Raw genomic sequence first — 26,465 nt, forward strand, 5'->3', positions numbered from 1 at the left:
TATGCCTTCTGATATCCTTGGTGTCTGAGCACAGGTTCTCACCACATGGCAAGTGCTCAGTAACTGCAAGAGGATGGTAAATTGAGTGGAATGAAAGGAACACTAGGCTAGAAATTAATTACCTGCCTCTAGACTCAGTCCTAAGAAAAATAAATGTACAGCTTTAATCATTTTCACTCATCTAAGATTAGCATAAATGTTTCCTTCAGCTCTAAAATTCCACAGAAAGGAAGCTCTAAAATTCCACTGGCAAAATAATTAAGTTTGTTCTCTGGTCATCAGAATGAATCACCGATTCAAATAACTGAGCTGGAAGAGGCCTTATAGACCATCTCTCGTCTTCAAGTTCCACTTTCCAAGAAGCCTAGGTTGCCAAAGAGCCTGGACTTTGGTAAAAGTGAGTCAGAATTTGAACCCACATTGTAACAGGGTGGACCCCAGGAAAGGGGGAGGTTCCAGGTTTCCTGCCCCACCCAAAAGGAGGGTGGAGCTGAGCAGGGAGAGATGAGGCTGCAGAGGAGACTGAGGAAGGAAGGAAGCAGGATGGAGCCAGAAGGAGACCTGGAGGAGGCGCATGGAGCCTAGAGACACATGAAGAAACTGCGCTTGTCTTTTGGCCGTGGACTGGGTGACACAGATGTGGGTGAGACCCGTGGGGAGGTGACAATGGCAGCTTTTATCTTGATTTTGCTCTTTCCTTCCGTGCTTGTCTGGTTGTTTCTGACCCTTTTCTGTGGGTCCCCACTGGAAGATGCTTTAGACTTGTGGCAGGCTTTGGGGCCTTGCTCTGGGCCAATCCCATATGGATAGATTTTTACCCACGAGGGGACGGGTAACTTTGGGTGCTTCATTTAGAAACTAGACTCTTTGCCTTTCCTGTATTGTTTCCTAATTGTATTAAAGTTCCTTCCCATTAAAGTCTCATGTTTTGTATTAATGCGGCGGATGGCAGAACCCATTTAGAGCAGGCAGGTTTGGGGGGGTTTGGGGTGCACTTCTCCCTGCCCTGTAACAACGTCTTCTCCTCCTAGGCTGCCTTCATGTGTGGAAACAAAATCAAAGTGTTTTTGAAAGGATTTCCACCCCCACCCAATAGTCTAAAGTGCCAGTATGGTTTACTCCTGGGAATTTTACATTTATATTCTAATACACTGAAAATTATCAAGGACAGCCACTTGATTCTGGATATGTATATACACTAAACACGTATGTACACACACACACGCACACTAACACTGAAAAGTATAACTGAAGTCTAACTCCAAAACTCTATTTATTCCCATCATCTCTCCAGTTCCTTACTCAGTATTGATAGTGCCCAGTGTGGTAAAGAAATAAGAACATTTCAGCACAGTGGCAAGAATAAACTTTGCTGCCACACATACCCCTTCTATGGCAATGTGGGATGCTGTCCTCAAATAAAATAAAACACACCAGTAGAAAATTTATGTGGTAGATGTCTTCTCTGCTACTTAATCTTGCATAAAGAAGAACATCAGAAAACTTGTTTCTGCAAAGATTTCTCTATGATATAAAATATAGAAGAAATTAGAAATAAATTTACTTAATTCCAACTCAGTGATTTTAGTTGAGATGTAGTTTAGCAAGTCCATCAACACTGTCTCCTACACTGAGATATTAACACTAACAACATCACTTCCCTGCACACCAATTTTCACTCTTGTTTCCTCTCCCCCCCCCTTAAAACCTACTGCTTTCACCATGGCAATGCATTTAAATAATATCTACCTCCTTAAAGACATTTTATTTTTATCTGTTACTACTTATAAGAAACTTGCTGTTCCCTACATATTCAAGGGGACCTGTTATTTATCTGAATTTTTCAAGGCACTACAAAATTGTCCCTGAGTTTAAGACCACCTATAAATCTATCTAGAGATCTACAACAATTGCAAGTTACCAAGGCCCCTTTGCTTTTTTTCTCCATCATGGGGACCCTGAGCTGCCTTTGATATTTTCTCTGGAGTAATAACAGCCTTGCGGCCTTTCTTCCTTATCAAGTACTTCAGCTACTTCTCTGAAACTCTCAAATTCCACTCCACACCACTGAGCTGTCATATCAGACCTGTTGCATGAGGCTATTTAATGATTACTCTTCTAGTCCTCAGTTCCAGGGGGTCTTAAGAAGGGAAATAGAAAGATAAACCTTCAAAACAGCACCAGACAGTGTAGTGAAGACTGTGTGGTGCAGTGAAGACTGTGTGGTGTGTTCCCAGGCAGATGAGTCACCCACTGCCATGAATGCCATCTCCCTGAGGCCACCTGCTGAGTTCCAGTCACCTGCTGAGTGCCAGGCACCTGCCAAGTGCCAAGCACCTGCCAAGTGCCAGGCAGTTGGGAGATAACCTCTCCACCACCCATACTCACTCCAGGATGAGTAGAATGGTGGAGAGAATGTGGGATACCAGTCTGAAGGCCTGGATTAAAGTCCTGGCTCTGCCACTTGCTGCTCTGTCACTTTTTAGAAGCCACTAACCTCTCCAGGCTATAGCAGATACAGATGTTGGATGACTCGGTACATAAAGACTAGATGAACATAGCAGACTCAACTTCTAGTCTACACTCTGACACTTACGTCACTCTGAGTCAATATGGCCTCAGATGCTTTAGTTATAAGGACAATAATATTAGCCCCGTTTGCCTAGTCTTGGTGTTAGGAGAAAAGAGATGGCACAGTCTTCTGCAAATTGACTGAATGGTACTCTCTTTGGGTTCCCTGGTTTTGCTTTATTCATTTGCCTCTAAGATTCCATTTAAGAATTCAGTCCTTTTCAGAACCCTTTCTCTCCTATACTGAAATACTATCCGCAGTCATGCATTCAGTCATTTCAGATGAACTAAGAACTCCAGAACAATGGGTCTCCCTGTGCTTGAGTCTCGTAGTAAGGAAACTCACAGCTGGCAGGAAGCCCATCTCCTCCCCTGCCTTGCCTTCACATTGTGTTCTCACTCCTGGGATACACATGATCGCCTTAAAAAATTTAGGAAATTTTAAGGCACAAAAAAGTTGGGGCATGATTTCTGCAAGTTCTGATCTAATAGTCATCTCTCTTTCTGCCCTCTGGCAATTGCCTTGCTCACAAGGATTTGTATTTAATTCTGCCCTTTTTCCTCTCCACACCAACATGCCCCTCTCCCCTGGCTTGCTTTTAAATAAGAATCTTCTCATGCATAGTGCTCATACATGATCTCACATAGATGATGAGATTCCAAATAATTTACAGCAGGTTCTGAACCATCTAAGGAAGTAATGGGAGAAGGTTCTTTATATTTATTTTAAATTTTAAAAATTAAGAGAACAATACCCAGAAAGGCTGGGTGACTTGCCCCAAGGCCACACAGGCAGCATGTGGCCAAGCCTGGCCCCACACATCAGCATGTTGACTCAAGTCCACGTTCTAACCACTACCCCTTGTGAGTCCCATGAGAAAAACAATAGGTATGGTCAAAAGGGAACATTCACAACACCCCAACATTATAAACAGCCTGAACCTAGAGCTAAATCAGAAGGTAAAAGATTTGACTCCAAGAATAATGGGCTGCATTTTAGGGTCATTTGGTCGCCCAGAGTTATGTTCAAAGGGCCATTAATACACTTTAAGGCCCTTAAGATTTCTGGATGTCTCTTAGACCTCTTCTTCTCTCTGTGGCCCTTGAGCACCATATGTTTCCTTCAGGCCTCAGAGAAAAAGGATTCCCTCCAGTGAAAAACACAAAGAAAAGTGTCTCCATTTTCCTTTTAGAATCTGGATGGGGTGAGGTGGAAATATTTTAAAGTAACCATGAAAATATTCTGGAAAAACAAAACACTTCTTGTTTGATGCTTAGATTTATCAGTTAATTTCCAGTAAGATTTGGTCTCAGAAATTTCAGGACATGGTCTGGTGCAGTACAAAGAACACTAGCTCTGTAGTCCGCTGACTTGAGTCACTATTCCACGATCTGCCATTCAATAGTCATGTGGTCTAGGGATTTGTTTACCCTGTCTGGGAACATGGAAATAACTTTTGCAAAGTTAATATATAGCAAGCATCACAAACTTACAGTCTATGCTTCACATCTTGTCCACTAAGGTAATTTTCTTGGCTCAAAAAATTGTGGAAAGTATTTTTTAAATTCCTTTAGGAGGCCTGCCTTCTCCTGTCTGGCATACCTTTCACTCTCCCCTCCGGACTTAAACTGACCTACATCATCGGTGTGTGTTCTTTGCCCAGGCCCAAGGGCATATGTGATCTTGACCTCCTCTTCAGCAGCACCACAAGGGTTTGAAAGCTCCTAGCAGACAGCAAATGCTTAATGAATGTTCTCATCTCTGACTTTCAAGTATTCTTTGCAACCTGATGAGTGCCATGATGCAATTTGAGTTTCAGCTTTCAGTCTCTGCATCTTTCTTTCCTCACCTTCTCCCTCTGCCCCATGATGGGGAACCCAGCCCTTGGCCCTCACCCCTTCCCTGAACACATGCACTCCCACTGGTGATCCCATCCAGTCTCCTCTCTTCAAATATAACCTACATACTGATGATTCCCAAATGTTGATCTGAAACACACATCCCAGAAACTCCAGCCTTCTTTGTCTAAGAGCCTCAATAATATCTCCACTTGACTTTCCAACAGTGGTTGGAGTAATCACACATCCATTTCTCCAGAACCATTTTGGTTTACATAGGATCATCCTGAAATTTAGCATGTATCCAGGATTTTCCATTTTAATGAAATATTGTCATTATCATTTTAATTGTAATAAGCTGAGATGGGTTTTTGTGGTCTCTGCTTTGTACTTCCAGCTCCTGTCATGCTGTTATAATAATGTGGAAGATGTACATTAATGAACAGTTTTCATTTTAACATGGCTGCATTTAAAACTACCCATCCCTCTTTTCCCAGCCCTTCCTAAATGAAATATAACTAATGCTTGCCTTTCAAACACAGCACATAGGATACTTGCTGGTTTATATACATATATGCTGGAAAAAAAGAAATGGCTAACTCTGGTGCTGGTAATAGGAAGAAAAACACTGGAGACTAATACTGCATCCAGTCACCTAACATACCACTCAGTTTTGCCATCATCTGCAAGATGTACAATGACATAGTCAGTGAGACACATGGGAATTATAGTTAGATGAACAGGAAAGCTGCAATAGAGATGGAGTGCAGTTTGATTAATTGATTAGTCTTAGATTAGTAGATTAGCAGACCTTGTTAGAGAGCTTTACTACCTGGTAAGAGTCTACAACTACTTATGTACTTTATTGTTCAATAACAGGTTTTTATTTTTGCAATAGATCATTTCAACAAAAATGAGCAAAAAAAATGAAAGTGCATGGTTAATAAAAAATGAAGCACTGAATTTATTTCCTTAAAAAAACTAATAATCAATATATATAATATATATAAAACATTGGCATTTCCCATCTACCCAAGACTATAGTGATATCAGCAACAATGTGAAATCCAGAAGCTTAGCACTTAATTCAAAGTTGATTTAATAGTTACTGCAAGAATACCAAGTTCAGTGATAATTCAGCAAGTACAACTACAAAAGGTACATTTAAATATTCTGATAAGCATGAATTTTCATATCAATTAATACCTGCTCTTAAAAAATTTCTTATTCCTCCTTAATAGGGATTATATTTTTTTTTAATTCAATTGATGGAACTCAAAGTAAGGCTTTTGGAAGAGTTTTGCCAAAAGTGAAACATGTTTCATAAATAGAGATCAAAAGTCACAAGAAAAGCATGCTACACTTGCAAACCTTCTCTAAACACCAACCAGAAAGACAAGTCCTGGAACTAGCTGAGGGCTGCCTCACACACAGCCCCAGGAGCCAAGGTATAAAATAATATGCAGTTCTGTGGCTGTCAGGATACTGCAAGAATTGAAAGATTGCTATCAGGATGTGTGTGTGTGTGTGTTCCTGCAAGTGTGTGCATGTGTGTGCATGCACATGCCCAGGGAGAGGGAGTCATCAGTCACAGAGTTTTAGCTTAGTTTCCTTCTCATGGTGTCGTGTTCCTTGCATGGTTTGCATAAGACTGAGACACACATACAAATCTGCCCCGCCTTCTCTTCCTGCCCTGTCCCCGCCCCTGCTGGATCACCTGACAGTTAAAGGATTTGCCTAGTTACTGCAAAGCAAAAACTGCTCCTGGTAGTTTTTGATCTGCTGAATGATCTTAAAGTCATTCATTCCTCAAAACTGCTCAACTTTGGCTCGAGTTCTGGGGATTTCAGAGTCACCAGTCCTTCTAGATAGGGCCACAGTGTCAGAGCTCCAGAGAGCCACACTGAGCAAGCTGTTTCTACAATTGAGGTTGAGGCCCAAGATAAAAACATTCTGCAGAGTGTAAGAGGTTTAACAACGATGACATGGGCTACCACACCGGACATCACAGACGTAGAACATTTCCCCCATTACAGAAAATTTTGTTGGACAACACTGTTCGGTAGTTTTAATTCAGTGTATTTAAAATAATTCTAAACCTAAACAACCTACTCATTTTTAAAGAATGCTTTTAAATTTGACGAGAGAAAAATTATATGCAGATATGAATGAAAGCTTCAATTGCTTACTTTATCAGAAAAACAGTCTACAGAATGTGCCTTCTGCTCCTTCTGGTTCCTCTCTGAAAGTCTCTCTCCTCCCTCTTTTGCTAGTAAACTCCTAAGATAACTCAGCTAACCTTCTGCTTCTTACTACTTAGATAAAACCATTTTTCCCTTCTCTATGCATATTATCGCTATAGTATCAGTGAAATTGTAATGTTAAACCTCTCTCTTTCAATGTCGGCTTGCCCAGCTAGCTTTTCCTCATGGAAGGTAACTAGTATTCTTCATCTTTGGATGTCTAAGCACCAAACAATACTGGGCACATAAAGGTACTTCATAAATGATTAACATATATGGGTTGGAAACAATGCCTATGAAATTAGCTGATGGATGTATTCATCTCATATTCATCACACTTTATTTATGAGACAGAATGTAAACAACCTCAAGAAAAGTAACATAAACAGCGACATCACTACCCTAACAAACAAAAAATTGCAGAAGTGTCTTTCCTTCCAAAAATGTACTCCTATGAAAATGTCTTCTCTATGAGTAACTGATTTGTTTTTCTTTTCTAAACAATGAGAATTTTTTGATTCATCAAGTTCACCTCTTTTGCCAGGTCCAAGGAAATTCAGAGTCAAGTGTGCAGAAATTTTAGCCACTATGACAGGAGAAAAAGAGCCCACATTTCTCTGTATGTATTTCCCCTTGGTTTTATCTTTTTTATCTAACCCTTATTTTCCTTTGTCCTGATATCACTGTTTTATAAAATGAAATGTACTATATTTCATGCATTTTTATAAAATCACAAATTATTTTAGAAAATAGGAAGGAGCGATAAACAAGCTATAAGATAATATTATCAAAACTACTTTTTTACATAATTTGGTAAACAGAAATGAAAATTCTGTGGCTATATTGTGCAAACTACCTTCCCTATATTTGTTCACTTCTGGAAACAGGAAATTACAACCAGTTCAGATCATTCCCCGAAGTAAGGACCCATTCCCATTCATGCCTAGTTGAGTTCTATTTCAGATGAAGGACACCAGAGTCACTCAGAAATGACCACTCCCTCCCTTTGGCTGCCTTGGAACCAGGCCCTGGCAGGGAACTCATGGGCTGGCTCATTATCAGGTTCCCAGGCCAGAGTCCTGCTCACTACAAAAAGCAATACGTCTGATTCCTACAATACTGATGCATTGTGTCTGAAACAGAAGAGTCTGCTGCTTCCAGACATTCAATCTTGTTAACACAGTTAATTATTAGCTTCAAATTGCAGCTTGAGATTGTCACAGAAGCCAAAATCTTTCACTAGTAACAGGTGAAATCCAGACCAATCTACCAACATGATTTATATACATCCTTATATTTCCCATTGACTGGATCATGAAAACTGGGAGTTTCTCACAAATATATCATCAGTGTCACTGGACAACCAAAAATTACACTGTAAATGAAGGGGAATCTCTGATTCAATTTTTTAAATTCCAGTTTACACATAATTATATTGAAATATGTTCAATAAGGTTACTTAATTCAAAATCAAGTATCTACAAAGAATACAATACCAGGATTAGTGTAAACACTTAGATAAATCTACATTTTGGTTTCAGTTAATCAATTACATTATCATTAACAGAATGATCTGTTAGACCAAATGGAATAGAAAAACAAATACCACATATAAAATGTTAGAGTGATTTACTATCTAAAAAAATTAGATTCCCAAACTTGCCAAATACCAGATGGAAAAACATTAGAAAAAGAATACACAAAAGTAGAATAAAGGTAAATTCCTACCCTCAGAAGTATAAAATGTGTTTTTTTAAAAAGACCAGAGTAAGAAGCCATAAAATGATTTCATTGTATTAAAATTTAACATGGTCTATCAAAACACTACCATAGAAGAATTGAAAGGCAAATGACAGACTGGGAAAACATTTGTAGACTACACAACGGATATTGAGATATTTCAACTTGGCATCTAAGGCAATACTTGCCAATTACCCAGGTATGCCTAGTACCCTGATGTTATACAAAACAGTTTCTGAAAGCCAGTTTTGCACTCCTTAGCCACTCATCTACTTTGAACGGATCAAAGGGTTGAAGTTGAAGAGGCTGGAAACCGTAGTTGAGTGAAAGTCTTCAGAAAGAGCTGTTGATGTACTATTGGTAACAACCATGAAGTGTTAGTACTTAGTCCTCTCAAAACCTAGAGAGAGCTTATTAGGAAAGACTCAAGAAGTTTGGTGTGTGCCTCCTGGAGTGTACAGGACAGGATGCACTGGTTTCTGACTCAATCCTGAAGTGAACGTGCAAGCAAACTAGAGAAATTATGTTTGGGAAATAACTTCTCTCCCCCAGATCAAAGTACATTATCCAGGGAACAGAAGTGCAATGAGCAGAGTAATTATCACCTAGGGGTCATATTTGAGGGGATCAAGTGAGAAACATCAGGGAGGAACTGCCTTGCTGAAGTCCTGGGAAGCTGTAACCCACTGTGGTGAGTCTGGCATTGGAGACCCAGTTTTCTCTAGGGCTTATGCTTATCCAGCAAAGGGAGCTGAGAAGCCAAACAATGATTTTTGCAGGCACTTGGAGATAAAGGGAATCATAACAAAGAGTGCAGCCTTTTAGGGACAAGTGCCAGAGGCAACTATCTATGGGTTTGCCCTGAACTTTAGGAGTAAGGGTGAATGAAAGTAAGCCATTCCTGGGACTTGGATTCCACTAAGTGGCCAAGAAAACCTCAAGCACTGAAATTGGGTAAAGTCATACCATGAGAGCAGCACCCCTAGTGGCTGAGCAGAACAAAATAAAAACACCTGCTGGAGGGATGTAAAATCATCTAAGCCTCATGGTTTTTCCCACAAATAATTTTTCAAAAACAATGTTCCACATATAAGCAAAGAAAACCGGGGTTACATGCAGATAAATGCACAAAAACCCATGTAAAGAAGAGACAATAGAAAGAGATGAATGGGGTTACAAGTGACCAGACACAGGTTATAAAACAGTATGACTGCTCTGTTCAGAAATAAAATCTTGACATGTAGCTATACCCTTTAAAAAAGGCAGGTTTGATAAAGAAAAAATTCTAGAACTGAAAAGAAAAAATTAAGAACTCAGAGGGGAGGATAATGCACAATGTTATCTTTGAGTTTAATATTCAAATGAAGAATTGTATAATGTTGCAAAGTCAACCAATGTGATTCATCATATTAACAGAATAAAGGAGAAAAATTGTACCATCTCACTAGTTGCATAAAAAGCGTTTGATAAAATGTAATATCATTTTCTGATAAAAATTCTCAGCAAACTAAGGCTAGATTTTGTCAATCTGATAAATCTCAATCTATTAAAAACCAACAAGCAAGATCATATTTTAGAGTGAAATTATATTAAAGTGTATTCTTTGACAATTGAGAAAAAGGCAAGAATGACTTCTCTCACCATTTCTTTTCAATGTTTTTCTGAAGATCTTAGCCATTGCATGAAGGCAAGAAGCTAACAGTAAAAATACTATAGGTAGCACTATAAATTTGTCACTGTATTAGGTAACATTATTATTTATATCCTCAGAAATCTAGAAGCAAATATTAAGTATAAGAAGTGGACTTCACAAGGTAACAGGATACTATGTGGACAAAGAAAAACAATGGTATGTTTTGTACTAATGTAACAGGGTGGTCCCCAGGAAAGGGGGAGGTTCCCTGCCCCACCCAAGGGAGGGTGGAGCTGAGCAGGAAGAGGAGAAGCTGGAGAAGAGACTGAGGAAGGAAGCAGGATGGAGCCAGGAGCCCTGGAGGAGGCGCATGGAGCTTAGAGACACGTGAAGAAACTGAGCTTGTCTTTTGGTCGTGGACTGGGTGACACAGATGTGGGTGAGACCCGTGGGGAGGTGACAATGGCAGCTTTTATCTTGATGTTGATTTTGCTCTTTTCCTTCCGGACTTGTCCGGTTGTTTGTGACCCTTTTCTGTGGGTCCCCACTGGAAGATGCTTTAGACTTGTAGCAGGCTTTGGGGCCTTGTTCTGGGCCGATCCCATATGGATGGACTTTTACCCACGAGGGGATGGGTAACTTTGGGTGCTTCATTTAGAAACTAGACTCTTGGCCTTACCTGTATTGTTTCCTAGTTTTATTAAAGTTCCTTCCCATTAAAATCTCCTATGTTTTGTGTTGATGCGGCGGATGGCAGAACCCATTTAGAATAGTCAGGTTTGCGGGGTTTGGGCTGCCCCTCTCCCTGTCCTATAACACTAACAGCAAACATTAGAAAAATAAAATTTATAAGAACAATCCCACTTATCATAGATAGAGAAACAGAAAACTCTTAGGAATAAATTTTACAAAAGATATGTAAGCCTCTATAAGAAATGCCTAAGCATAGCTAAGAGTTGAAGAAACAGACCATATTTATGGTACTGGGAACAGAATAGAGAGTGTATAAATGAAACAGAATAGAGAGTGTATAAATAAATCAACACATATGGTCAGTTGACTTTTGATAAAGCTATTAAGACTATTCAATAGGGAATGGATAATCCTTTTCAATAAACAGTGCTCAAAGAACTGGATATGGGGAAAAATGAACATCGCTCAAATATAATAACCTAAATGTAAAAGCTAAAACTAAAATTTCTCTGAGAAAACAGAAAATTTTTGTGAACTAGTAATAGGGGACAGTTTCCTAGAGTACAAAAACTTATACTATAGAAAAAACTGTTAAAATGGATGTTATCAAAATGCCAAGTGTTACTCTTTCAAAGACACCATTAAAAAAAATGAGGAGTCACAGACTGAGAGAGCATTTGGAAGTATTTGATAAAGAATTTGTATTCAGAATGTATAAAGAACTCTTACAATTTAATAAGAAAAACAACTCAAAGAAAGGCAAGATATTTGAATAAGTACTTCATTACAGAAGTGTTTACAAATGGTCAATAAATACATAAAATGTGTTCAATCTAGTAAATCATCAGAGATATAAAAATTATATATACAATGAAGATCACAGATTGAAAGATTAATGTTACCAACTTTTGGAAAGGATATAGAGCAACTGGAATTCTTATACACTGATGGTAGGAATGTAAAATTATACAAACATTCTGAAAACTATTTGACAGCTTTTTTAAATGTTAATTTTTACATGTAGTAGATGACCTAGCCATTCTTCATAAGGTATTTAGCCAAGATAAATAAAAACATCTGTGCACACAAAGACTTGTAATCAGTGTTCATTGCAACATTATTTGCAATAGTCAAAACCTCAAAATGTCCATCCACAAGTGAACGGATAAACAAAATGTGGTACATTCACACTATGGAATACTACTCAGCAATGAAAAGTGATGAACTGTTGATATATGCAACACTATAGATAAATCTTAAAATCATCATACTGAGTTCAAGTAACCAGACCAAAAAAAGAGCAAATACTATAAGATTCTATTTCTATAGCACATTAATTAAGCTATAGTAACAAAAAGTCACCCCAGACTTGGGATAGTGATTGACAGAGACTGCATGAGTACACAGGACACTTTGGGAAGGTAATAAAAATGGTCCGTATTTGATTATGATGACTATAACTATCCAAAGTCATCAAATTATACATTTTAAATGGGTACTGATTGTGTGGCTTGCACTTCAATAAAAAAATCATTAAAAGGAATGTATATATGTGCACAAATGTGTTTATGTGTAAAAAGCATTTGTACATAATCTGTGTACATGGCCATGCAGTTACAAGTTCATGGAACAATAAGCAGTATATTGCACATTTCCTTGAACATTACTGTGTATCTAGGCAGAGCTCCTCATTATTTTTTCAATTCTTCCTATGAGAAAGTATATAACCACATTCAGTAAAGAAGGAATTAGATAGAGGATTTGGGGTATGAATATAGTTTATTTTAAATCGATATTTTTAGAAAAATGAAGTTAATCTGCAGGGTTTTTCTTCCTACTGTTAGATAGTTTGACTTCTATTAAATCATTGTTATTATCCAATTTGTTACAGCACTTGAAAGCATTCATTATCTATGGTTGAATTATAATCATTTTAAAAAGCAGTCAGGGCATTTGTACTACATAATAAAGTCAGTGAAATGTTAAACTTATAGAGAAAATATCCTCATGTTGTTTTTAAAGCAAACTGCTGAGGAAATTAAAACTGTTCATCTTTTAAGAAATGCAAAATCTCAACTCTTAAAATGGACTGTTAGTAATTAGAGAGCAGGGTTGAACTGAGAGGAGGAAGCCCTCTGGGAGAGTTTCCTTGGCTACTTGCCATAATTGGCTTTCCACACAGAGCAGTATTTACCAGAGTCACCTGGAGGGCTTGTGAAACTCCACCTGCCGGGCCCATCCCCAAGGAGCTCCCCATTCAGGCCTGGGGTCCAAGGGTTTTCATTTCCAACAAGCTCCCAGGCAGGGCTGATACTGCTGGTTTATGGACCCCACTTTGAGAATGGAGTTTCATAGAGGGAAAGTAGGGAAACTAGAATTGTCAGATGATGAGTAAAACCTGGACAAAAGAATTGAGGGAAGGAATATATCTTCATCAATACAAGCTGTTCGCAAATCACTGAAAGCAGTATTTGGGGAAGAGCCAAGATTATCTTTAATACGCCATTGCTGCCATTGGAGCTGTGTGGTGTGGAACTGATAGAGATGGGAGAAAAGTGAATCTCAGGTGGAGATATGGGACAAAGGATCAGAAACAGTCTTGGAAAGCACAGGAGTCAAGGAACAAGAAGGGACTGATCAGGTGGAAACCAGACAGGAGATGAAAAAGGAGAGGAGCCCCGATGTAGGGGGATCCCCTCCTCCATGGCCAAGAGGAGAACACTGAACCTATCCTTGTATTGTTATAGAGCAACCCCGATATTAAACGGGTTCCTGGCTGTGGGTCCTCACCCGCGCGCTTTAAAGGGACTTGTGAATACTCTACTACAGACACACGCAAAAGGGTTAATAAAAGGTTTATTTACAAGAGAAAAAGAAATAAGGAAAATGTACAACTCAGGGAGAAAATAGGGAAATAAAGTCTTTAATGCGTCCTACCCGATCCGACGACCTGGAAACCCAAAGTCACTCTCAGAGCTAGACGGACGCCGCGAGCTGGCCGAGGGCCCCAAAATGGAGAGCGCCCCAAAGCCCACATGTCTGCCTTTTGTATCCACCTGGCTGCTTAACCCCACCCTCAGGTCCCAGCCACCTTCCCTTTAGTGGTGATGGGATTTGGAGTTCCCAGTGTCTTTGGCTTTGACCTGGGGTGGGGGTGGAGTCCACAAAGCCTGTATGGAATTTGCTTTGGGGCAGCCTTTTCCCCCTAACACTGGGGTGGCGGTGGAGTCCACAAAGCCTGTATGGAATTAGCTTTGGGACAGCCTTTTTCCCCTAACAGTATCAAAGAGCAGCTCAAGCCCTAATTTCACCCTTGTGTTCCTTCTTAAAGACCCAAATACACAGTGAATTGTCCCATCTACACTTGGCACAACATTATCCTTTTTGTCTGCTTCGTAAGTATTTCCAATCTCTGCAACCTATCAGAAAATCTCCTCAGGACAAGGAATCATCCCGCCTTCCGTCTAGTTTGGTGCCAGCAGCATAAGAATTAAAAAAACAACAAAAAATCCCACTGCTCAATTGACAGGATGCTAATATAATAAATTATCAAAAAGTTGTTTTTATCTTGTTTATTTTCTTAACCACAGCGGATTCAAAGCTTCTGGACCAGCAGCATCAACTCATCCTGGGGCTATATAAGAAATTCACAATGTCAGCCCAAATCACCAAGTTGAAATAAGAATGATCACCTGCCTTTTAACAAGTCTTCCAGGCAATTCAGATGCCTGCTCAACTTTAAGAACCACAGTTTCCTGATTCCAAAAAAGCTCAGGCAGCTTCTAAGAACCTGTCGACAGGGCAGTGTATAATTTTAAAGAGTATTTTAAATGACAAAAATAATTATCAAAAATTTATAAAGATTATAACTTTTAACTAATTAAAAAATTATAAAAACTGATGTGAAGAGCCAGAGCCAGCATTGTGCTTGGTCAACGAAATACACAATTTTCTTCACATGGGTTTGAGGGGGGCCCTGCGTTTTCTTATTCAGTGCCCTGAAATGAATCAAGAGTCCTTGGAGGAAGCACAGCTATTTTGGGGAGTGAGCCTCCCCACGGGGCCACGTAGAGAGGCCTGTGATGGTCTCAACAGAGTGCTGTTCTCAACAACAAGCTTCCCCAAAACACAAAGCATCTCCTAGGCTGTTTCTCAATAGAAGCAGGTGATGGCCGCAGGCCAGCAGAGATTCCCCCAGGGGACACTGCCAGGCAGGGAGAAGAGCAGCTCTTGAAGGTCTCAACTTAAATCACAGACAGAAGAACTAGAAAGCCTCAGCTACTGCATAAACATCATCCCCTCACTGAGTGCTTGAACAGCACCCTGGAGACCCCAGCCTACGAGAGCCTAACACACCCAAAAGCTCAGGGGGGTCTTATTTACTCCTGAATTTTTTTCCCTATCAATTTAGTAAATGTGAAGATGTTACAGCGATACCCCAAAGGAAAATGGGATGGTCTGGTGTGCGTCCTTCCCTGTGTGTTTAAAACAACTCACAACAAGACTGACCCAGGGGCGGGCACACATTGGAAAGTTAACAAAAGGGTTATTTCCAAGAGAAATGAAACAGAGCACAGAGAGGGTGTTATATAGAGATTCATTGGTTAATGTATCCTACTGGTAACGCTGGCTGAGCAGGAACCCCGAGTGCAAGCTGAAGGCAGACAACACCAAGTTCCCTCCGGCCCACATGTCCTACCTTTTCCTATCAAGCATGGCTGCTAACTCCACCTTTTCTTCCTAGCAATCCCCTTCCAAGGGTTACTGTGGCTCCACAGCATGATAGGAGTTGCAGTCCATGTGCCGGGATCTCTTTGGCATGGAGGTGGGGTGGAGCGCATTCAGGGCGTATTGTTCCCCCAACAAAGATACATGGCAATTAGAGGAATGGACTTAGCAGCCATTAGCAGAACAAAGGTCTCTAGAAGTATTATATACTCTTAACTATTCGTTTCCACCCCCCATTTAAACATTTATCCCTCCCTATGTTGAAACACATTACATATAAATAATAATCCTAAAATGACCTTAAATTAAGGTGAGCCATAAATAATTAAGAAGTTTACTTTCATTACTCCACAAGGTAAACATTTAAATTTGAGGGCTCGGTCGGTGTTCACATTTGAGGTTGCAGGAGCAAATGTATATTAAATGTGCGACATTAAAATCCTGATCTGGGACTCTTAGTTATATGTTTCTCTGGCCACAAAATTTACATAATCACCCAAGAGCAAGCAAACAGAATGCAATTTTATTTTGGTTTTATTTTGATTTGGTGTTGATTTTTTAAATTGGTTTCTCAAGCATGCTCAAACACTAAAAAAGCACTAATGAAGTCCCTGTATCTCAGGCCCAGAAATGAAAGGATCATAGTATTCTCCTTCCATAGAAATTGCCCTGGAAGAAGAGGAATCACATTGTTTTTAGCATGAGCCAGGAAACATTTTTTTTTTTAAGTTTTAGGGAACTTCAAATAGTAAACACATTTGGTTCTGTGGATCCTATGGTCTTTGTTTCAACTGCTCCACTCTACCACTGAGGCAAGAAAGTAGTCATAGACAATATGTACACAAATAGCAAAGCTGCATTCCAATGACATTTTATTTACAAAAACAGGTGGCTTTCAAACTTGACCCCTGGGTCAAAATTCATGAACCCCTGGTTTTGGAAACCTTATGATTTTCCTGCTGCCTGGTTGGAAGACAACAAACACCCAGGATAAAATGACCCAAAAAGCCAAGTGACCCTAAATTGGAAATCTCCTTCACAAATCCCCTGGTCTCTTGTTAGAAACTCCTCCCTGCCCCCCCCCCCAAAATAGAACTCTTCTGCTGGGATTTGTTCTCCATATGTTACTGAGCCCCATTTTGCTAATAATGGAATGAACTTGCAAGGAGACAGTTGGGAAAGCAACTGTGTTCTCCGTGTCCCGTAAGTCCTCAGTTACTGCAGTGAGCGAGTGGTCATGTTGACTGAGCAGCAGAGGGTCTCAGCACCCATTCCTTCCTCTCTATACCCACTGTTGACACTCTTCCATCCTATTTGTTCTGCCCAATGTACAGTGCAGACTCCAATTTGTTGTGTTTATAGAGGTTTCACTGTCTAATGTATGTTTCATATTGCTTCTAGATAAATCATTCTAAAACTCACTCAGAAGCCTTCAAATGTTCCCTGTTATCTAGAGGTTAAAATCTAGGCTGAGTATAGCATTCAAGGGACCCCCTCCATGAGTTGATCCAATCCCCCTTCTCCACAACATTCTCAACTCTACTTTCTACGTGGTAGGTGTTCATGCTTCAAGTCTATAGCAAGCACTGGGAAGGTAACCTGCTCAGAATGCATGCTCTTCTTCTAAACAGAATCCCCATAATGTTGGGGAAGATGATGTACTCATAAAAATACCTGCATTTCCTACTCCACCATATAAAAAGAGGTAGCCAACGAAATGTAAAAAGTCATTAGATGGATTATAAAAAGAAATATCTATAAAATCTATAACTAGGGTTGACTCAGAGAGTAGCCACCCTTTTACTTGTCCCTACTTTCCTGCTTTTTCTTTCTTTCCAGAACAAAGAAAGACATGCTGGTTTGACCTACAACAATCATCTTATAAGCATAAAGTAATCAAGATTGAAGTTACGACCTGAGAATGGGAGAACAAAACTAGAGAAGGAATGTGGCCCTTGATGGCATCACCAAGCAATTACATCAATCTGGGCAATATGCCTATAGGTTTCATGTCATGTGTTGAAAAAAAAAAAGAGGATTTTCTTGAAAGGTTAAGCTACCGTTGTTTCAGGTCTCTGTAACCCAGTAGTCAAATGTAATCCCTAACAGATACAAGGCTTCTTTGCTTTCTTCTTGCTGTTCTGTCTCTTCAAAATGCCCTTCCTCCTGCTACTTTCCATTTCTCCACTTTCCAAATGCTATTCATTCTTCAAATATCACAAATGCTACCTCCTCCTTCCATAGCTATCCAATACTTTTCTTTTCCCCGTGTATTATCAGTACTGAAAATCAACAGGCTCTGCTACCCACACACCATGAGGCTGTAAGCACATTATTTAAGCTCTCCAACACAGAGTTCCTGCATCTGCAAGACGGAGATGAAGAAAATTCTGATTTATATTATTGCTGTGAGAAATGTGTGAGATAAAGGGCATGACAGACTATGATGCCTGCACATAGAAAGTGTCAATAAATGATTATAATGATCATTATTATTGTTGTTGCCATTATTAGTTGTGTCTCAATTAGTAGGTTATAGAGCTATCTCCCAAATCACAGATATACATTTAGAGTAGGACAATGTCTCATCAACTTGTGTTATCCCTATGTTATCCCCATAGCACCTAATTTACAGATTGAATGAATGGACAAACAAGAGAATAAGTGGTAGTATTGAACTAACCAAAAACTAATGGCCAAGAAAGTATAATGCAGTTTCCAAAGGACCCTTTATACAATGGAAAAAGTAGAAAGCAAACTAAAAGTCATATGGATATTTTCTTCCCAGTTATGGGCCATTCATTTCAAATATTGTTTTGTCTGCTTACAGAGGCTTTCATCATTTGCAAGTCGGTAGAAATGGTGACACACTCGTGCTACCCGAGCAAGCTCCTTGTGTGACAGAAGGGAAAATACACAAATCCATATTTCATCAGGCAGGAGTAACCACTGGGAGAAATCATCATCTCTCTTTTGCTCCTGGAATGGAACAAAAGACAATGAGTGACTGAAACATTAGTACAGAGAAGAAAGATCGTACATCTTCAAAATAAAAATAAAACATAATTAAATACATTGCACAGAGCACATATATCACAGACACAAGGTATCGCTTTTCTTTCTTTCAACCACATCAGCCCAGCTCATCCAAAAGACATAGTCCACCAAAATGAAAACATTAACAGAGAAGACTAACATTTTTTAACCCCTCTGGGTTCACTGCTGTGCAGTCTCTTTGACCTTGGCTAACCACACTCAGACTTCTACTTCGGTCTCTGACACAGAGACTGAGAGAGAGGAACCTAACCATGTTTCTGTGGTTCCCTAGTTAATTGCAGTCCCAGGCCACAGCCAACCCACATTAGTGGATGCAACCTCAAGAGCTGGTGCTGGGAGGAGTCAGCTTGAACTGGACAAAGCATCTTTGTCATCAGCCTTCTTGCTCTTTCCTTGAACAGACACCAGTTTCTTAGGAAATAAAGTTTACTATCAAGGTTAGACCAAAACCCACTTCTTAAATAAGACTTCCTCATTATGCAGATCCTCATAATACGACAAAGGACTAAGTCTCCACCTGGAATATCCAGGCTTTGGATATTACCATGTATTCTCTCAAAAGTTATAATCCCAATTGTGGGGTGATGCCTCCTGGCTTTCAACAAAATGTAAGAAATATATTTCATGTGCAATTTTTCCTCATTCTATAATTCTATACATTCTATGGATAAGTCAAACATGATAAACTTGTTTCAATTCTTAAATCTGAGAATGCTGACTTCCAATCTAGAATGCTTCCCCATGGTGCAGTGGGTTGAACACAGTGCTGTGAAGCTGTCCACAGCCTCTGCAGTGTGGGTTCGATTGCCAGCCAGCCAGCCAGGGAGAAACCCACATGGCATGGCAGACCTCACCTGTCTCACCCATTGCTCCCCTCAGCAGTGCTTTTGGTCCGTCTGCCTGTTCTGCTCCCTGCTCTGTCTCTGGTGAATCCTCTCACCCTCCCGCGCCTCTGGCCTGTACCCCAGCTCTTGTATAAATAAAATATCTTTAAAAAATAAAATAAAATGCTTCCTATACATTTGTGTAGCAAAAATGTAACATGTCTCTTCTAGAGCCTGTCCCTGTTTATCATCATCAATGAAACAGCAGCCTAACCATCAAAAATAAAGTAAGAAGCAATTCAAATGTTTTTGTAGTCTTTCTAAAAATACCCAAAAAAAGCCAAATTCCAATAAAACTCCTGCTTATTTCCCTTTCAAACTTCTTCACATCCTGAATAAACATTATTAAAATGGCCATCCTACCAAAAGCAATATACAGATTCAATGCTATTCCAATAAAAATTTCAATGCCATTCTTCAAAGAAATAGAACAATTATTGATGAAATTCATATGGAATCACAAAAAAACCCAAATAGCCAAAGCTCTCCTGAAAAAAAAAGAAGGGAATGGAGGCATCACACTCCCAGACTTCAAACTCTACTACAAAGCCATAATCATCAAAACTGCATGGTATTGGAACAAGAACAGACACACAGATCAATGGAATCGAACAGAAAATCCAGAAATAAACCCACAGATTTATGGTCAACTAATCTTTGACAAAGGAGCAAAGACTATGCATTGGAGCAAAGAAAGTTTGTTCAATAAATGGTGCTGGGAAAACTGGGTCGCTACATGCAAAAGAATGAAGCTTGACCACTACCTCACACCATACACAAAAATCAACTCAAAATGGATTAAAGAACTAGACATAAAATACATAGAAGGAAATATAGGCAAAACACTACATGATATTCACATCAAAGACATCTTTACAGACACATTACCCAAAGCAGTGATAGTGAAGGCAAAGATAAACAGCTGGGACTACATCAAATTAAAGAGCTTCTGCACAGCAAAAGAGACTATAACAAAAACAAAGAGAAACCCCACCAACTGGGAGAACATTTTTGCACACAACACTAATGATAAAGGACTGATCACAAAAATCTGCAAAGAGCTGATGAGACTCAACAACAAAGAAAATAATCCAGTCAAAAAATGGGCAGAAGAGCTAAAAAGAAACTTCTCTGAAGAGGAAATGCAAATGGCCAACAACCATATGAAAAAATGTTCAACATCACTTGTAATCAGGGAAATGCAAATCAAAATCACCATGAGATACCATCTTACACCAGTGAGAATGGCACATATTAAGAAAACTAGCAACAACAAATGTTGGCGAGGGTGTGGAGAAAAAGGAACTCTCCTGCACTGCTGGTGGGAGTGCAAACTGGTACAAACACTATGGAGAGCTGTGTGGAGATTTCTGGACCTACTAAACATAGAGCTCCCATATGATCCAGCAATTCCACTCCTACATATTTACCCAAAGGACACAGCAACATCAATTCCAAAGAACACCTGCACCCCTATGTTTATAGCAGCACTGTTTACAATAGCTAAGCTTTGGAAACAACCCAAATGCCCAAAAATAGACGACTGGATCAAGAAGATGTGGTACATATACACCATGGAATATTACTCAGCATTCAAAAAAGATAAACACATGCAATTTGCAGCAACATGGATGGCGCTGGAAGGGATCATGCTCAGCGAAATAAGCCAGAAAGAAAAAGAAAAATACCGGATGGTCTCACTCATAGCAGGAATCTAGAAAACTTAAATAAGGGACCAGGAAAATGAATAACTATAAGAAAGTGAAAATCAAAATCAACAAAAAACTGTGAACCAGAGACACTCTATGGGGGATGGGGGGCGGGGAGGGGAGGGATTGGGGTCAAAATCAGGGGGTTGCAATTGTATGGGGAATATAAAAATAAAATTTATTTTTATAAATAAATAAATAAATAAATAGATTTGGGGGGGAAAAAAAAACTTCTTCACATCCTGCCATGCCCCTCGCACCCACACACTGGTACTTCTTGCTCTAAGTTCCCCCAAAATGCCCTCCCAGCCCCTTGCCTTTCTGGGTTCATTATTTTCTCCGTTCACTGATTTATAGTTTATTCCTTTCCAGCCTAAAATTTCAGTGGCCAATTTGGCTCTGTTCAATTCTGCAACATTTTTCCTACAATGTTGAAATCATCAACCTAAGTTCCTAGGATTCAAAAAGCCATAAAGGCTGCTGTCCAGAGTTGTATATTTGTAATTTGTTAACCATGTTACATGAGGTATTTACATCTGAACTATAAGCCCCATGGAAAACACACTCTTGAAAACACATGAAAAGTACACTGTATTTTTATGGTCACTACATTATGATCAAGGGGACAATACTTCAAGAAGAAATAACACTCATTAACATATACTCACCAAACGAAGGAGCACCAAAATATATCAGACAACTGTTGTCCTCTCTGAAAACAGACATCAGAGAAAACACATACGTAGTGGGAGACTTCAACACACCACTATCAACAATGGATAGATCAACAAGACAAAAAATAAGTAAAGAAACCAAAGCTCTAAATAAGGACCTAGAGCAATTGGGCTTAACAGACATCTATAGAACACTAAACCCCAAAAAACCGGAGTACACATTTTTTCAAGCGCACACGGATCATTCTCCAGGATCGATCACACACTGGGGCACAAGACAAACATCAACAGATACACCAAGATTGAAATCATATCAACCATCTTTTCTGACCATGAAGGCATCAAACTAGAAATAAACCATAAAAAGAAGGCAAGGAACTTTCCTACCTCATGGAGATTAAAAACCACACTACTGGAAGACCACTGGACTAATGAGGAGATCAAAGAAGAAATTAAAAAATTCTTTGAATTGAACGACAAGGAGGACACCAATATCCTAAATGTATGGGATGCAGCAAAAGCAGTAATAAGAGGAAAATATATAGCAATAGAAGCTCACATCAAGAAACAAGAAAGAACTCAAAGAAACAACCTAATCTCGAAGCTCAAAGATCTAGAAAAGGAACAACAAAAAAACCCCAAAACCAGTAGAAGAAAAGAAATAATAAAAACAAAAGCAGAAATAAATGAAATTGAAACCAAAAAAACAATCCAAAAGATCAATGAAACCAAGAGCTGGTTCTTTGAAAAAATCAATAAAATAGACAAACCCCTAGCCAGGCTCACAAAGGAAAAAAGGGAGAAAGCACAAATAAACAGGATCATCAATGAAAGAGGAGAAATCACAACGGACACAGCAGAAATCAAAAGAATAATCAGTAACTACTATGAACAGTTATATGGAAACAAGTTTAACAATCTAGAGGAGATGGACAAATTCCTACAACTCTACAATCACCCAAAGCTAGATAAAGAAGAAATAGAACACCTAAACAGACCAATTACAAGCAGCGAAATTGAAATGGTAATCAAAAACCTCCCCAAAAACAAAAGCCCAGGACCTGATGGATTTACAAATGAATTCTACCAAACATTCAGAGACGAATTAGTGCCTATCCTTCACAAACTCTTCCAAAAAATTGAGAGGGAAGGGACAATACCAAACACGTTCTATGAAGCCAACATTACACTAATACCAAAACCGAACAAGGACAACACAAAAAAGGAAAACTACAGGCCAATCTCCCTAATGAACACTGATGCAAAAATCCTCAATAAAATTTTAGCTATCAGAATCCAACAATGTATCCATAAGATAATTCACCACGACCAAGTAGGATTCATTCCAGGGACACAAGGATGGTTTAACATCCGAAAATCAATCAACGTTATCCAACACATCAACAAAAAGAAATATAAAAACCATATGATAATATCAATAGATGCTGAGAAAGCTTTCGACAAAGTGCAACACCCATTCATGATAAAAGCCCTTGAAATTCTGGGGATACAAGGAACATACCTCAACATCATAAAGGCCATCTATGACAAGCCAACAGCCAGTATCATTCTCAATGGTGAAAAGCTGAAAGCAATTCCATTAAGATCTGGAACAAGACAAGGATGTCCACTCTCACCACTGCTTTTCAATATAATACTGGAAGTCCTAGCCAGAGCAATAAGACAAGAGAAAGACATCCAAGGAATCCAAATAGGAAAAGAAGAAGTCAAACTATCACTATTTGCAGATGATATGATAATATACATAGAGAACCCCAAAAAGTCCGCAGAAAAACTAATTCAACTCATCAATCAGCTCAGTAAAGTGGCAGGATACAAAATCAACACGCAAAAGTCAGTAGCCTTCCTATACACAAACAATAAATCTGAAGAAGAAGAAATAAAAAAAACCATCCCTTTTTTTATTGAAACAAAAAAAATCAAATATTTGGGAATAAATCTAACAAAAGAGGTAAAGGACCTATACAAAGAAAACTATAAAACACTGTTAAAAGAAATAGAAGAAGACACAAAGAAATGGAAAGACATCCCCTGCTCATGGATTGGAAGAATAAACATTATAAAAATGGCCATCCTCCCAAAAGCAATATACAGATTCAATGCTATTCCAATCAAAATTTCGATGTCATTCTTCAAAGAAATAGAACAATTATTGATGAAATTCATATGGAATCACAAAAAACCCCGAATAGCCAAAGCTCTCCTGAAAAAAAAAGAAGGGAATGGAGGCATCACACTCCCAGACTTCAAACTCTACTACAAAGCCATAATCATCAAAACTGCATGGTATTGGAACAAGAACAGACATACAGAACAATGGAATCGAATAGAAAATCCAGAAAAAAAACCACAGATTTATGGTCAACTAATCTTTGACAAAGGAGCAAAGACTATGCATTGGAGCAAAGAAAGTTTGTTCAATAAATGGTGCTGGGAAAACTGGGTCGCTACATGCAAAAGAATGAAGCTTGACCGCTACCTCACACCATACACAAAAATCAACTCAAAATGGATTAAAGAACTAGACATAAGACCTGAAACCATAAAATATATAGAAGGAAATATAGGCGAAACACTACGTGATTTGCACATCAAAGACATCTTTACAGACACATCACCCAAAGCAGTGATAGTGAAGGCAAAGATAAACAGCTGGGACTACATCAAATTAAAGAGCTTCTGCACAGCAAAAGAGACTATAACAAAAACAAAGAGAAACCCCACCAACTGGGAGAACATTTTTGCACCCAACACTAATGATAAAGGACTGATCACAAAAATCTGCAAAGAGCTGATGAGACTCAACAACAACAAAGAAAATAATCCAGTCAAAAAATGGGCAGAAGAGCTAAAAAGAAACTTCTCTGAAGAGGAAATGCAAATGGCCAACAGGCATATGAAAAAATGTTCAACATCACTTGTCATCAGGGAAATGCAAATCAAAACTACCATGAGATACCATCTCACACCAGTGAGAATGCCACATATTAAAAAAACTAGCAACAACAAATGTTGGCGAGGGTGTGGAGAAAAAGGAAATCTTCTGCACTGTTGGTGGGAGTGCAAACTGGTCCAACCACTGTGGAGAGCTGTGTGGAGATTTCTGGACCTACTAAACATAGAGCTCCCATATGATCCAGCAATTCCACTCCTAGGTATTTACCCAAAGGACACAGCAACATCAATTCCAAAGAACACCTGCACCCCTATGTTTATAGCAGCACTGTTTACAATAGCTAAGCTTTGGAAACAACCCAAATGCCCAAAAATAGATGACTGGATCAAGAAGATGTGGTACATATATACCATGGAATATTACTCAGCATTCAAAAAAGATAAACACATGCAATTTGCAGCAACATGGATGGCACTGGAAGGGATCATGCTCAGCGAAATAAGCCAGAAAGAAAAAGAAAAATACCGGATGGTCTCACTCATAGCAGGAATCTAGAAAACTTAAATTAAGGGACCAGGAAAATGAATAACTATAAGAAAGTGAAAATCAAAATCAACAAAAAACTACGAACCAGAGACACTTTTAAGGGGGTGGGCGTGGGAGGGGAGAGATTGGGGTCAGAATGGGGGGGCTGCAATTGTATGGGGAATATAAAAATAAAATTTATTATTAAAAAAAAGTACACTGTATTATTAAATGAATAAACTATGTTCAAATATATTTGTAAATCATAAAAATGAATTGCAAACCATGAATTCTAATAGATCAATGCATGTCTATCACATGCATTTTCATATACCAAAAGAGAAACACCTGTTCTTTGATCAGCTTACCTTTCATTTATGTAACAATCAGGTCTTTGAGGATTCAGGTTGACACTCTCAACCTTTCATTTGACTTATGATTACAGATTTCACAGCACTCAATATTTTTACTCTGTGAATGCTGAACTTTTTATCTTGTTTCCTAATGACAACAACTTTGCATATGGGGGGGTTGCCTAAATAAGAGAAGAGGAACACCTGGAAAAAGCCAGGCTGTTTGCCAAGGTTTCCACCTGCATTAAATCACTTAATATACATAATAACCAATAATCCACTTTAAAGGCATATTCACTCCAATTGCCACAATTCTACTAAAGTGATGCTTGTTGGGGGAAACTCTGAAATCCTCACCTGGCTTTAGGAAAAACCATAATTCAAATGGGGTTCATCAACTTCTCCCATCCACTATGTGTCATGCCCATCTAATGTCCAAATGCCCTTCCCACTCATGCAAGGTTTTCCCTGTTTGGAAACACGAGGATTATTCAAAATTAAATGGGACTAGCATGTTGATCACTCGCACAGTGCATGGGCAGGTTACCTTATTTTCTTTCTCTTCTTCTTGAAGCTCGCTCTTGCTGAAGAATTTTTCAACTGATCCTAGAAGAAATTTAACACATGAAACCCATCAAAGAAAATGAAATAGCAATCTACCCCTCTAGCCTAATGAGCAAAATAACCCCGGCAACATCAAGGAGACTGTAAGTAACCACACTGAATTTAGAGAAAGGAAGGTCTAGTATTGGAAGTTATGTGTCTGTGGGCTTTAAACTTTCAATCATCAGGAAAACCAATTTGCTTACAAAGTCTCCAGAAAAGATGAGGCCTTTCAGAGGACAGAGCGGATCTTAGCTTGATTATATTTTCCTATTCAGAGTGATGAATGGACAGAT

General features: G+C 39.0%; 1 protein-coding gene across 1 annotated transcript in view; it reads right to left on the bottom strand.

The window, feature by feature from the left end:
• Positions 1-26,465, bottom strand: part of LOC119231410 (uncharacterized) — a 55,162-nt gene that overhangs the window by 8,632 nt on the left and 20,065 nt on the right. Inside the window, exons 6-7 of the mRNA XM_037493169.2 lie at positions 26,114-26,172; positions 18,276-18,426 (exon numbers count right to left, since the gene is read on the bottom strand). Coding sequence (XP_037349066.1) covers positions 18,276-18,426; positions 26,114-26,172 — 210 coding nt within the window. The remainder of the gene's footprint in view (positions 1-18,275; positions 18,427-26,113; positions 26,173-26,465) is intronic.

This window comes from Talpa occidentalis, unplaced genomic scaffold, assembly GCF_014898055.3.
Source record: "Talpa occidentalis isolate TD23 unplaced genomic scaffold, MPIMG_talOcc4v2.1 talOcc4.7, whole genome shotgun sequence".
Taxonomy (NCBI): domain Eukaryota; kingdom Metazoa; phylum Chordata; class Mammalia; order Eulipotyphla; family Talpidae; genus Talpa; species Talpa occidentalis.